Source organism: Python bivittatus, unplaced genomic scaffold (genome assembly GCF_059951505.1).
Source record: "Python bivittatus isolate LINGU-HERP-01145 unplaced genomic scaffold, Pbiv_v1 ctg000340_np1212, whole genome shotgun sequence".
NCBI classification, from domain to species: Eukaryota; Metazoa; Chordata; class Lepidosauria; order Squamata; family Pythonidae; genus Python; species Python bivittatus.
Genome location: NW_028277056.1, coordinates 19,790,665 through 19,806,252, shown reverse-complemented (window position 1 = coordinate 19,806,252; position 15,588 = coordinate 19,790,665). Strand labels below are relative to the sequence as shown.

At 38.9% G+C, this 15,588-nt stretch overlaps 1 protein-coding gene across 1 annotated transcript in view; it reads left to right on the top strand.

Moving 5' to 3' along the window:
• Positions 1-15,588, top strand: part of LATS2 (large tumor suppressor kinase 2) — a 50,739-nt gene that overhangs the window by 32,445 nt on the left and 2,706 nt on the right. The window contains exons 3-7 of the mRNA XM_088140672.1: positions 5,995-6,127; positions 6,750-8,296; positions 9,323-9,905; positions 11,354-11,536; positions 12,170-12,276. Coding sequence (XP_087996798.1) covers positions 5,995-6,127; positions 6,750-8,296; positions 9,323-9,905; positions 11,354-11,536; positions 12,170-12,276 — 2,553 coding nt within the window. The remainder of the gene's footprint in view (positions 1-5,994; positions 6,128-6,749; positions 8,297-9,322; positions 9,906-11,353; positions 11,537-12,169; positions 12,277-15,588) is intronic.

Genomic DNA, 15,588 nt, shown 5'->3' with positions numbered 1-15,588 from the left:
GCTAAAGTGAGACATGTATAGTTTTGCTCCAGCATACAGCATTTTACATATCCTGCTCTCTTTGTCTCTGTCAAATCATCTACCGCTATGAGACCTCAGAAGCATATCCTTGACAAAAGAGGGTATCATTCATCACCAAGGATATTTTCGTTTTCTTTGGAATGACAGTTTCCATACGTAAAACTTAAAAAACTCCATGACAGCAGAAGAACTGTTACCCTTGTAGAGGGATGACACTGTCTTATCCCTGCAGACCTTACCTTCAACCTCTGCATATCTCCATTTCTCCACATCAGTTTTCTAATTTCTTTCCTGAGAAAGAAATCAATCCACAAAGCACTATCCAAGTGCAGATACTCTGCAGTGTACTAGATAATAGGTCTGAGCATACTTATAGAAAGTCAAAAGAAGGGTTCTAGATCTCATGCAAGTGCAACTGCTATTTATTAAATAGCCTCATCTTTTTTCCAGCTTCCCTGTGAAAATGATTGTTGACTCATTGTTGATTGTGTGTGGACTCATTAAAGGAGCCATACCTTTCATTACAGGCTTGCATGGAAGCATGAAAAAAATTGGCTGCTTTAATGAGAAATAGAGAGATGTTGTGCTTGCATGATGTTTGAAGCAGTTCATTCAGATTATTTTCAAAGTGTCCTCAGCACTATTGGATAGCCCCATATCTTTGCTAGTTTTCTCTCTCTATAGCTGTCTTCCTTAATTTCAGTTTGTTTACCTTCATGCACCATTGCTAAACTCACCTGTCTGCATAACTTCCTATTATAATGATGATTTATCATGTAGATTGAGATATGTGCTCTCTTCGACTCCCCCTCATGTCCTGAGAACTGTGCTCTGTCAATGTTCCTCTAATCTGCTAGCTTCCCCTCAGGTTTTCCTGCTAAAAGGTTCAGCTTCATTTACCTACTCAGGATTGCATCTCCTAGGACTAGCAGGATATTTATAGAATCGAATAGCTGCTGGCCCACTCCCAACTAGCTAAATAACTCCCTTCAGCCAGTACCCTAAATTCAGGTCTATTATAATAATGTTGATCCAGTTTTCTCATGTGTGTTTTTGGACAGTTTTTTCCATATTTAGCTTCTTACTACCTTAATGTATGTAACAGGTATAGTTTTCAAATTTTAGGGCCCTCGAGTATACTAATTAATAAATTGCCCAGAAATAGAAATTACCATGTGTTCTGGGAAACAATATTGTCTTCCTTGAGCTTCCAGTAGGCAAGATACTTAGCAGCATGAATAATCACAATGAGCTTTCCTTAAAAGGCTAATTCTCATTTCTTTTGAAGAGGCCTTTTCTTCTGCCCCTCCCTTGAAGAACTCTTGATCTCTTTCCGGCATCTGTTGCCCGTCGTTCTTTGTGAATGGAAAAGCAAGTTATTTCATATTTGTATTAAGTACACTTGAGTCATTCTTGAGAACAGCACATCAGCTCCAATAAAGATGTGAGATACAGGTAGTCCCCAAGTTAAGAATGCCTGGTTAAGGACAACCCTTAGTTAAGAACGGAGCATATTGTAGCAAAATTTGAGTTAAATACCCAGTGATTCGAGTTAATTACACAGTACTACATATACAGTATTATACAATAATACTGTTCCAGTGACATACAAATTTGACTTAAGGACAGACCTTGGGAACGGAACTCATTCTTAAACTGGGGACTACCTGTATGTGACCGTTAGCAATTTTCTTTTGTCCACATCTTGAACTGCCTGTTGTCTCCTTCAGATATACTAAGTTGGAAAGGGTTTTTGTCTGTTTTTGAGGAGAGGAGGAATCTTTCCATAACTTCTTTCACAATCTTTACTTGTGATTATAAATATACTCTGGCAACCAGCATCTTTTTTTTTCCTCTCAATGAAAAATGTTGCTGGGCAGTCTTATAAAACAACTGGAGTCCTAGTCTCTGCCAATGTGAGTGGGGAAGAAAGCCAACACAGAGGCTAAAACAGGGGAAGCTGTCTGCTGCTATTCCTGCCTTGAAATAGTATTTAGGTAAAGGGTGCATGGAAATAACTGTTTGCTATTAAACAATACTAGTTTTCTCCAAGTGGGGGTGGTTACAGGTAGTCCTCGCTTAACAACCATTTGTTCAGCGACTGTTCAAAGTTGTGACAATGCTGAATGAATGGTAGTTACAGTCAGTCCTTAAAGTTACGGCCATTGCAGCACCCCCCGGTCATGTGATCAAAATTTGGGTGCTTGGCAGCCCCCTGCATTTAATGACCACAGCATGTGCTTCAACTCCCCCCACCCACCTATCTTCCCCCCATCTCTGCCCTTTTGGCCACCCTGCCCTCCGCCACCTACCCCCGCTGTCCCAGCTGACCTTCACCATCTTCTTCCTCCCACCGCTGATGAGGTGCACCTGCCAAAGGCAGCTGCTGGCCCTTCGTGACATCTCGCGGAGGCCTTGCAAAGGGTCAGTAGCTGCCTCGGCCTGGTGCACCTTGTCAGCAGCGAGAGGAAGAAGATGTCGACGGTCAGCAGGGGTAGGCAGTGGCTGCGGAGTGCAGGGCGGCCAAAAGGGCAGAGATGGTGGGGGAGATTGGGTGGGGGGAGTTGAAGCGGAGGTGAGCATGGCAGGGTGGTGGAGCCTCATCTGTGGAAGGGGGCTCTTATCTTTTCAAGGGTTAAACCTAACAATAAACTCTTTAATTGTGGTTAAAGAGTTTTCTAAATGTATGCATCTCTGTACATATCCTTCTAACCAATGCAGAAGTTCAGAAGGTTAAACAGTGTGTAGTATAACATTCTCCAGTGTGAAACTTCAACATAAATCCATCCTTCAACATAAATCCAAAACTTCTCCATCCTATCTAAAGTTTGGATTCAGGTTATAATTAGCTCCCCACCAGACCTTCCCTTTTATATTGAATCTGACTTGACAGTGACAAGTAGAATTTATTCCGACCTCATAAGAATGTACATATAAAATCAGAAATCTCACTATTCAGACAGCATTAACTCACACCATTCCATGATTGTTTTCTAGCAAGTCCAGTCTTCCAACTTGCAGATATATTGGGAATGCAGATGAAGGTCCTTTCACTTGCAGCAGGGTTGATATGATAGGGATAAAATGCTGGATAGATTGCAAGAAAATATATAGAAGGAAGAGATAACAAAGAGTTGTAGCTAAGCTGGCACTAATGGCTGTTGATCTAGTGATCACAAAAAATAGAAAGTCCCTTGGATATATGGTAGAAGCAGAAAACTTTGGGATCTCTTTGGATCAGGTTGCTTCTAAGCTTTTCTAAGCACCAGAAGATTTTAGGATTTAAGTAACACTGGTGTGGATTAGTCACAACCATTCAGTGCATAGGGCAATCTATGCTAGATAGGATAAAGAGTTTAATTTAATTCAGTTCAATTTATGTGGCTGCCCATCTCAACAAAGTGACTCAGGGCATTTAACTATAATTAAAAACAGCATATCAAATACATACCTGACAGCTAAGATAAGTCAGCAAACAACCTTCAGTATAGTCACCTCATGGGCTCTTACATTCTGATCCCCATGCCTGAGAACCCAACCAGGTTTTCAAGGCCTTGCAAAAGGCCAATGGGATCAGGGCCAATCTAATCTCTGGGGGATGATGTTCCATAGGGCAGGTGCCACAAGAAAGGCCTTCTTCCTAGGTTCTATCAGATGGCATTGGATTGTCATGTCACTTACCGAGTTGTGAGCGAGATGCAGGCTCTAACAGGCAATGGAGGCAAAAGAGGACAGTTCCTGCATTCTGGGGCTGAGATCCCAGGGGTCATTTAGGCAAACATATTCCCAGTTGATCCATGGAAGGTCATCCATAGTTGGTTACAACAACCATGTAAATTAGGCCAATTTTATCTCAAAATTGCAGTTTGGAAGGGAGGATCTAAAACTGAGAATGCATGCCTTGCCAAAGCTTATATAAAGAGTTCATGGTCAAGACCAGATAGATTTTCACTCTCTCTAACTGCTACTCCAGTTTCTCAAGCTATAAAGATATTGATGTTCTCTCTTGTGATGGACATTATCCAATTAATCTATCTAATACTACTCTGTAAAACCCAGTGGGTTTTTACTGCATTTATGGCAAGTAATAAATCTACCAAGATTTTTTTTTTCTTACAGCAAGTCACATAGTGTCAGCCCTACAAGGTAGACCAGATCTGAAACCTGATTCCACAGGAGAACTAGAACTATACTTTATTGAGAGAGACTATAGTAGCAGAATGTTGCAAGTCTGCCTGTGTTACCCCTTCCCTCCTTCTTATACCCCAGGAAATCATAGTAGCCAGTCTGAGTCTTTATCTAATACTTTTCCACCTCCCTGCGCTTAACACATGGATCTTCTGCACCTGTTATCCTAACAATTTCTGGATGCTTTCTTCAAGGTCATTTTCATGGCTCCCTTCACATGGTACACAGGGAGTATGCACAAGAACTCAGATTCACTTATCTTCAGTAGAACTTACTCAGAAAGATATCCGTGAATGTGTCTTAGACTGCTAGAAGAAAACCTGTTAATCTCAACTTCTTGATACAATTACATGATTAAGGAACTAATTAACAATGAAATGGGTAACAAGTAAATAATTCTGTGTCTAAAACTGACAGATTTTTGTTATTCTTCTGCTTTGTCTAATGTGATGGCAAACAATACTGCTGTCATCATCCTCTTGTCCAAATTTTCTTTTTGTCAGATGTTTGGTGATCTTTTCAGCCAGGCGTGCAGTCTAAAATGATTGATTCCTCCCTTTTTCCTTATTCAGTTAATTCCCATATTTTACCATTCCTTTCATTCCAGCATCCTTCCCATGGGCTTTTTTCTCTCTGCAGCCTGTGCCAAATCCTCATCTTTTCTTTTGATGTTTTGTTTGCCTGCGAACTTGACAATTGTATCCATAAACCATGGCTTATGGCTTAGTGTGATATACAAACCCAGCCAATTGTGGTTTATACATTAACCATGTTTATCCCATGGCTTATCCATGTGAATTCAGACATTAAGTGACAAAGGATTTTAATAGGCATAGGATTTTTTTTTTTAAAGAAGCCTCCTACCTTCATGTTTTATATATTTGTTCTTATATGAATTATATTAAAAGAATATAAAAGTCTCAGAAGCCTGCTATCTGTAGTATATTGTAAGAAGAGCTGCTGCAGGGTGTTATTGCTGCTGCAAGCAGAACTGATTTTTTAAAAAAATACTTAGAGCATTCTAGCTACTTGCCAAAACTTGGTTCACTTGAGTTTTTGTCTTGAGTTGCTAAGCTTTATAATTTGGTGAACATTCTCAGCCAACTGGTTCTAGAAAGCTCTGTTCTATTCCTAAGTGATAAAATATGTGGGTTTCCAGAATGAAATTCCAAAGCACTGTTTTCTTGTTTTCCAAATGTCCAATTGTTTTGCCTTATAGTTGAATAGTCAAATAATTGAGTTAGTACATTTTGAAGCTTGAAACTGATTAAACAAAAGCCTTTTAACAACCAGGTAGAAGTGGTGGTTTTTTAAAATGGGAATTACTTTTCCTACAAATGTTTACAGAAAGATGGTGCATCTTAGTCTCCTATGCAGGAAAGAATGCCTTTTAAGATATAATTCTTCTTTGAAATCTGTACGTAGAGTGTAGTGGTTTAGATGTTGGTCTAAGACCAGGGAGACCCAGGGTCCAGTCTACTCTTAATCACAGAAGCTCACTGGGGGACTTTGGACCACTCTCAGCCTAATCTGCCTCACAAAGTGGTTGTTGTGGGAAAAATTGGAGAAGTGCAGTTTATACTGCTTTGAGCTGCTGGAGGAAAGGCAAGATATAATAAATAAATATAAGCAGTTGTATTTTTTCTTTAAATGCATAATATATTCAGATTTAATGTATCAATAAATTGAAACTCACTGTTTTGTTGTACTTGTTGATTTATGATATCAGATGCTTCCAGATCATTTACAGATCTCTTGTGCATGTGTGCGTTTAATTTTGTCTAGGAGATGGCTGTCAGAGCTCTTAAGCAGACTGGGAGTAGAAGCATCGAAGCAGCTTTGGAATACATTAGCAAGATGGGATACCTAGACCCTAGAAATGAACAAATAGTCCGTGTAATTAAGCAGACTTCTTCAAGTAAGCAAGTTCTTTCAGTCTTCTACATGTTTTTCTGAATTATTTTAAGGTGGATCTCACCCTGTCTGTTTACAAGATTAAGATTTCAGCTCTCCTAACTTGGCTAATGTTCCACAGTGTAAGGGAGGAGGAAGAGAGATTGTGGACTCTGGAAATCTGTATGTGAAGTTCCATGGCTGGATCATTTGGTGTGATAATCTCTCATGCAACTGAATGGAACTCTTGCAGAACCCCATTGCATTTAGTGTTAAAAGTTTGGGATAGAATTCACAAGGACAGATTACCTGTAAGAATTCTGTGCTGTTTTCAGTGCAAAAAAAGAAAAGAATAATATACCCTTATGCATTTCACTGTTTTTCTTCCCCCATTCCTTTACATGTGGGGCAAGACAAATATATTTATAAAGAATAATTCAAGAACATTTTGCTTTCTCCAAAATTGATTTCATGCACAGTGAAAAGTAAACTTGACTGAGAACCAATGCATAAACAGTGAACACAGTGAATAACTGTTTTAAATCTGGCATGGTTACCCAAGATTCTGTGTGTGTGTGAAAGAGAGAGAGAGAGAGAAATAACAGCATTTATTCATATTAACCCATCTATTGTGTCATTCCCCATAGGAAAAGGTATAATGCCAAGCAGTGTAAGCCGTAGGCCAAGTTTTGAAGGATCAACTGAATCATTTCCACCTTATCACCAGATAACCAACCCAGCCTATGAAGGCACTGGCTTTGGTGCTGAAACTGCTAATGTGCTCAGTGATGTTCCCAGGCCATATATGGACTATTTACTTTCGGCTTCTCAGTCTGCAACTATGAATGCTCCTGTGCAAAGACCACCATGCTTAGCTTCCCACAACACTCCCGGCAATCTTCAGCAGAAAACATACCCTACTAACATGGATTCCTCAGTCATCAGCTATCCAGTGGCTGGTCATAGCAACCAAGCTTTGCAGTTGCAGGGTACCCACAGTTCAAATAGTCCACATTATGGCAGACAGCCTGTGATGGTGCAGAGTGAGGGGCTTGGATATGGAATTCAGCGAAGCCATTCTTTTCAAAATAAAATGCAGCAAGAGGGAGCATATCCGAGTCTTCCTAATAAAGCAGCTGTTGCACCTAACAATTCTGGCCATGGGTTCCAGCAGGCACCGGCTAGTCTGTATATGCCACATTCGCATCACAAGCAGCCAATCCCAACTTCTCATCCAATGCATGTAATCACTAGAGGTGCCGCATTTAGTAATGAATTTTCAGACAGCCCACCCCAAGGTCTCTTAACCCCATCTAGAAATAGCCTGAACATGGACCTGTATGATCTGAATAACTCTCAGATTCAGCAGTGGCAAACAACCTCTTCCTCCTCTTCTTCCTCTTCATCCCGTCGTGATTCACTACAGAGCCAAGCCTTGGAAGCATCTCCACGGCAACATGTACCCTTCAGGCCAGATACCTGTGTCCCGAGTAGAACCAATTCTTTTAACAACCACCAACCACCAATGCCGGTATCTATGAGGCAGGCTGCTTCAGGTAAAGCTGATGCCTCCATTCCTTCTCCAAATACTATCACGGCTGTCACAGCTGCTCATATTCTCCAGCCGGTGAAGAGCACAAGAGTGATGAGGCCTGAACCTCAGACTGCTGTAGGCCCTGCACATCCTGGCTGGTTACCTGCACAGTCTTCAGCACTAGAGAGCTTAGGAATGATGGAGCAACACCCCCTTCCTGTTGGGGGAGCAAATTCCTATCAGTTAGATGTTGATTATAGTAATCAGGAACTCAGGTGTCCACCACCACCGTATCCCAAACATTTGCTGCTACCCAATAGTTCAGAGCAGTTTGATATTAACTGTTTACGTCCAGGAATGGAACAAACCATTCGGGGAGTCCCAAGCTCATCAAGCAGCAAATCTGAGGAAAACGGAGAAAGGAATGACAAAATCAAGACAGCTAAAGCAGAAAAAGTGGGCAAAGATAAAAAGCAAATACAGACCTCCCCAGTGCCAGTGCGGAAGAATGGCAAAGATGAAGAGAAGAGAGAGTCCCGAATCAAGAGCTACTCACCGTTTGCCTTTAAATTCTACATGGAGCAGCATGTGGAGAATGTTATAAAGACCTATCAGCAGAAAATGAATAGGCGGCTGCAGCTGGAGCAGGAAATGGCCAAGGTGATTTATTTTTGTGGGTGTCTGTATTTGATTTTGCAAAAGTTAATAAATTAGGACCTTCAGCCACACATAAGTCACACATAACAGTGTTGTATGTTAACAAATTAGGTTTATAGGTATTTCTCTTTTCTATACACAGTATAGCATCATTTCATCTAAAACCAAAAGGACATCATTTTTCTGTTCCTTTAAAATGTGGATATAGTACTAGATATAAGATTTTCTTCCAGCCATGGAGTACAGAGAAGAAAACTATTAAGCATTGTCTTTTGAGCACTGAAATCTTTATTGATTTCTCTCAGACTTTCCTTCATAATTTGGAGAAGTCCCTGCAATTTTCTTGGCAAGATTTCAGAAGTGGTTTGCTATTGCCTGCTTCTAGGGTGGAGAGAGAGTGACTGGACCAAGTTCGCTCAGCTGGCTTTGTCCCCAAGGTGGAACTAGAACTTACAGTCTCCCAGTTTCTAGTCTGGTGCCCTAACCACTACATCAAACTGGCTCTCTTATACATATGACCTTAAACAGAGTAAATTCTCACAATTAAATGTATTGAATCCAACAGCGTTTATGTCTGTCAACAGTGTCATGAAATGAATATCGTTCTGAACCCATTGGGAAGAACTCATTGTTGGGGAGACCTGTGCTGAATATACCCTTCCCCTGATATCATCTGTACAAAGTAACCCATGTGAAGGTCCTTCTCTGCAGGATTTTGCATTGTCCAGGCAGATGCCAGAGAGAAGCTTGTTTATTTAAAGAGGGGTCTAATCAAACACATGAAGGTAGTAAACCAGAACACAATCTATATGTACTATATTTAAATATTTAGAGTCTCCATTCCCAACCTGATGTCCTCCAAGCTAGGGAAAACTGGCTTACAACCCGAGAATGGGACAAAAAGATGGTTGGCTTTAATTTATAATTATAGCACAACTAACATATTTGTGTAGGTTTCTGATAATTTCTGCAGTAATACTGATTATTTTGCTTCTTTCTCCCTCTCTTCCCCACCTGATTTTTATTAAGGCTGGTCTTTGTGAAGCAGAGCAAGAGCAAATGAGGAAAATTCTCTACCAAAAAGAATCAAACTATAACAGGCTTAAAAGAGCTAAAATGGATAAATCGATGTTTGTTAAAATCAAGACTCTGGGCATTGGTGCTTTTGGTGAAGTCTGCCTTGCTTGCAAAGTGGACACTCATGCTCTGTATGCCATGAAAACACTGAGGAAAAAAGATGTGCTCAACCGTAACCAAGTGGCTCATGTCAAAGCAGAAAGGGATATCCTTGCAGAAGCAGACAACGAATGGGTGGTCAAGCTCTACTACTCCTTCCAAGATAAAGAGAACTTGTACTTTGTGATGGACTACATCCCAGGGGGAGACATGATGAGTCTGTTGATTCGAATGGAAGTTTTTCCAGAAAAGCTAGCTCGGTTTTACATAGCTGAACTAACTTTAGCCATAGAAAGTGTGCATAAAATGGGATTTATCCATAGAGACATCAAACCTGATAATATTCTGATTGATCTTGATGGACACATCAAACTGACTGACTTTGGCCTCTGCACTGGATTTAGGTGGACACATAACTCAAAATACTATCAGAAAGGTAGTGTGTTTATATAGTTTTAAGAAGAAATAACTAATAATGCTAGGTTTGAAATTTTGGTTAGTAAATTGTCACTTTACAGAGTACAAGAACCAGATTTCTGTTTTGAAGAGTTTACAATCTGATTATATTGCACAGAGAAGAAGAGGGATTGGGTGCAGGTTAAATAGAAGTATGCATTTCTTTTTATTGACACTTAGATAGGCTTAGGTATGCAACACAGCAACCCTCTTCAATTTAACATCTTCCTTGGAAGGCACTGCTGGCTAAGAATTCTTGGAGTTATGATCTAATGCAAATGGAAGCTGCCAGATTGGGGGAGGCTGAAGTAGAGGAATATATGACCCAATTAGCAGTTTAGAAAAAAACTATTCAGAAAAATTCAAAATTCAGAAATAGAGTAGAAATTAAAAATAGTGTCCAAAGTTTATTTGTTGTAAGAATTTATATCCCACTTGTTAGGTAAATTCTCAGAATGGTTTTCAGAACACTGAAAACACCATATCAATATTTTAAACAGGACCATGTAAAAGATTTTAAAACAGCAATATCCTGCAGTGTTATGGGAAGCAATTCCAAGCATAAAAGATAGCAAGAAAAGTATCTTGAAGGAATAGGAAATCTTTGGTCAGGATTTATTGGGATTAAAGAGTATAGAGAAAAAAGAAAGGTAGAAGGCAGGCTAAGCGGGAATTTAAAGATAAGCATTTATGTTAGACTAGGAACAGACACAAAATCAGTATAGGGATTAAGGAACAAGTTGTTGGATGTTTACAGCAAACAAGTAAATTATTTTAGTAGCAGTATTCTGAATAGAAATAAGAGAACCAAGGTATGCAGATGTTCAAATCAAACCTTTATTATGGCCTTTGGGCCACAAAGCACAAGAATAAAATACATAGACCTGTAATTATTAATAAAGCTTTTAAAAATGCAGTAAATTACATAGAATATATTATTATAGAACTGTAGTACAAATAGCAGTGGTAATCACCAACATTTGTGCTAAACTTCAACCATAGGTAAGACAGATACAACAAATGATAGTCCAAAATCAGGCAACCTGGAAAGATCTGTGAGGGTCCTGGTCAGATAGAAGTTTGGATGTTCAAAACATCAGGTTAAATGTATGTCACCATGCAACATAAGTCACTGTTTCTGGACATACTTGATGCCCCAGAGCTTATTTTTCAATAAAAGGCTGAAAAGCTGAGATGTGTTATAGCTCCTAACATTTGTGGAACACTCTTTTTAATAAATTACCCATAGAAAAATGTAAAGATAAATTACAACAGAAATGAATTACACTCTTCATAACTAGAAACCTGTATTGCAGTTGACATAAAACAGTGAGTAATGTCAGTTTATGTTTTGTGACTTGGGAATGTTTTTATGGATCTTCGATTGTAATCTCTTTCTTTGTTTTTGTTTTTTTCTTCTTTTGAAAGGGAATCACATCAGGCAGGATAGCATGGAGCCAAGTGATCTTTGGGATGATGTGTCTAACTGTAGATGCGGAGACAGGTTGAAGACCTTGGAGCAGAGAGCTAAAAAGCAACATCAGAGGTGCTTGGCTCATTCCTTAGTTGGTACTCCCAACTATATTGCACCAGAGGTTCTTCTACGTAAAGGTAGACGATTCTTATCTCTGTTATATATATGTTAGAAAGACACTGTTATTTTGACTCCAGTTTTTCTCCTTTGTGCTATTTAATGTCATGGGAAAAGCTTGAAGCTTAACACCAATTGTTAAGCAACTGTTTACCATGTGAAAGTATAAATATGCTGTCCATATCTGGATAAGCTCTTAAAGGTGTAAGATGTTCAGCTGTTCTTGCAGGCAAGCAGCAAGAACAAAAGATAAAATTACAGAAAATCCATAGCTGCCTTCAGACCTAGAAGGTTTTCACATCACTGATACTTAAAAAGATATGGGCAGAACCGTTTTTGCACCAAATATTGGGTGAAACAGATGACTTAACATTCAGGACAGGTGAAATTTTATGAAGAATACAGTGCTTTGTATGTTTTCTTAGCTTTACAAGTTCAGGGAATAAAATAAGCTGAGTATTCTTGAATGCAAATTTTGCTTTCATTAGCAGGATCTACAGGAGCCATTTCAGTTATTTCATTTTTTAGGTTAAAATTCATTTTTCAAAGATTCAACCAAACCTGCATATAATGGGATGATGATGATGATCTTTAAACCCAGCATGAAACAGTGAAAAGAAATAGTGTATTTTTTTTTTCTGCTTATCTTTTAGGATATACTCAGCTTTGTGACTGGTGGAGTGTTGGTGTAATTCTCTTTGAGATGTTAGTGGGGCAGCCTCCATTTTTGGCATCTTCTCCTACAGAAACTCAGCTAAAGGTAAATTCACTCCTAATTGTTATATTTATTTATATTTATGTTATATTTTTATATATTTCATACAGGCTATGAAAAGGATAACTACCATACATCAAAAACATCTCAGAAACAACCAACAGACTATTACAGCCATGTGGTCAGAAGAAATAAAAACTCTTTAATCTCACAACACATGTGCAGACTCAACCACAATTTCAACTGAGAAACTTGTGAGCATCCTAGACCAAGCTAAATCCCAAAATGCTAGGGAATTCCTGGAAGCCTGGCATTCAGACAAATTGGCCATCAGTAGACACATAGAAACAAACCATATTTACACACCATTCAAACGAGACAATAAAAAAACTAAGGAAACCAAAAGACCAGAACACATCCTCCCCAGCAGCTAACACCCAGATAAGCAGGGATTGATTAACACCAGGCAAACTATCAAGCAGAAAACAATACCCTAATCAAGGAATTACCAAGGAGAAAACCGCACTGCTACCAAAACTGGCAGGGCAAGCTACTGCATATAAGCAGGGAGCAAACCCCACACTCACTAGCACTGATGATGTTACCTAGTTGGGTAATGAAACATCTGTAAGCAAACAACCAAGCTCAAGAGAGCACCAAGGACTCCACAGTTCAACCCTGAGTCACATATATTATCTTCTATTGATTGTTATATTTTTGTATTGTCCAGGGACACAATTAAAAACTCTCCTTTTTTTTTTTTTCACTTGCCTTGTTTTTCAAATGATAAAGCTATCTTGAAATTGTTATTACATAGTTATCAAGTTTAGTTTCCAACAAATAAAGCTGTTTTCAAAAGTGAAAAAGGATATTGTAGGGCTGAAGATTCAGAATGATCATATGGCAACTCTTGTGAGGAAATGTTGGGGGACGTAGTGGCGCAGCGGCTTTCAGCAGCTGAAAGTTGCCGGCCAGAAATGGCTGACGCTTCCGCGGTTCGAGTCCAGCCTTCGCGTTAAACAGGGTGAGCTCCTGTTTCCTCCCCAGTTCCTGTCAACCCAACAGGTCGAAAACTCATGGAGTAGATAAATGGGGACTCTCACTCCGGTGGGAGGAAAAATGCTGGCGGCGCCTTGGAAAGGAGTCGGGAGCAGTTGCCAGTAAAACGCAAAAACCGCACTCGCCCAAAAAGGGTGCGAAGCAATGGAAACCCCGCCTCCTGCACTCGCCAGCTGGGCTCTGCTCTAGGAAGGAGGCTCTGGCAAACCACTTCCGAAACACTTGCCTTGAAAACTGCAAGGACTCATCCAAGCAGTCACTGCAGAGTCAGTAATGACTAAGCGCAGATTTAAAAAAAAAAAAATGAGGAAATGTTACAAATCTGTCCCTTTTTAGTTGGGAAAGGACAAAAAACGGGTAGGTGTAATAGGGGTGTGTAAAATTATACATGCTGAAAATAAAATGGAGAGGGTGTGTTCCCTGCTACCCAGAATCATTACAGAGTTGGGCAGCCTTATAAATTAAATACATAAATAGTTTCTAAGGTCATAGAATGAGCTGGTGATAAAGTTATACCCTCACATAGAATTTTCAGTGAGATTAGCATTACCAGTCAAAGAATTCTGCTTCCCGGAGTTAGATTACAGCATTTATTTATGGGATTGAACCTTAAGCTTAAAATAAAGAGCTTATTATATACTTAATCTTAGCAGCTAAAATAACAGGGATGTCCATAGAGCTACCATCTCGGGTAGCTATGACAGTGTGATGAAAGCTGCTCCTGTGTTTTATGTGTGGCGCATGTGCAACAGACATAAAAATGGGTGGAGCTTTGATTGTACCATTGTAGTCACCATCTTGACTTTTTTTCCCATACTCTGTAGACACCTCTGTAAGATAATAATTGTTCGGCATTGCAGACCCTTAGATAATTTGAACAATCGAGATGTGGATTAATTCAATTAGTATGTTAATTAATTTGATTTAATTAACATACTGATTGAATTAATCCACATCTCAGTTCAAATATGTAAACACTAATTGAATTAATCCACATCTCAGTTGTTCAAATATGTAAACTATTCTAACATAGTACATCAGAAGAGTTTACATATAAGGTTACATATAAGGTTAAAACAATGAAACATCCGAGGCAGGAACCACAAGTCTACCAAATTTGGGTGAATTTTTTGTATTATTTTAATTGCAACAGACCTACTATTGGTAAGTTTTATGAAATACAGCAAAGATGACCCTGTTTATTATCTGTTTATTTCTTATTTGTTTTTTAGTGATTTTTTTTCTATGCATTACAGGTGTATGGTATTCAGTTACTTGATAATGTTTGTAACTTACTGTTCAACAACAGCAACAAAAGAATGAGCTGGCAATTCAGGATAGAGAAAAGAAAATGCTTTGCACTAAAAGCATGACAGAACTTGTTCTAAAAGAGGGTTGAGAAATATATATCTTCTGATCTTTTTAGGACCTTGACTAAAGAAATCTAGATATATTCTTCTGCATGCTATCTGGCCATGGGCTGAGAAAGTGATAGGGCACATGTATACACACAAACACACACACACACACCCGTTTACCCTAAATATGAATTATCGTTATTGAACTCCTAATTAAAATAGTTTCATATCTGAGTTAAAAAGATATGTTGGCAATCAAAGTTCTTTTGATTTTTACACTGTGTATACATAAGAGTGACAGACAGACGGGGGCTGGAGTACCATGGGGAGAATATTATATCTCTCTGCATGAAACATGTCAGTGTTACATTTTGAAGAAATGTAGAGAATTTATCCAAAAACAATGAGGGGAGAGAGAGATCTTAGTTGTTGGAATATGATTTGTTTAGAGGATCTGTAGCTTTAATACAGGAACCTCTTGATTATTTGCATTTACTGATGTTCTATAAATAACACGTCCTTATATATTAAATAGATTTAACAGAGAAATTCCTAATATATATTGTATTGCTTGCCACATAACTCAAGTGGTCTCTTTATGTAGAATGTAAAGCAATTTAATAATTTTTGGGTTGTGTGGGGATTATTGGAATTATCTGTGCATTAATTAGAATCCTTTGCCCCTTCTGTTCATTTAGTAGGGAATACTTAACAATGAGATGGGTCCCTTTGCAACAGTGCCAGCTGTAGTTTCACTAAATATTCAGTATTCTCCTTGGTTCAGAGAGTACAAGACTTCAACATGGTGATGGTGAAAGAAGTGAGTCAACTGGGGACTATGCTAAATATGCAGTTAAATTGCTTCAAGGTATCCCTTTATGGAGTAAGGTTGTTTTTGCCATGATCTAGCCATCTATTTAGTTTGCTTTCTTTGTAAGTG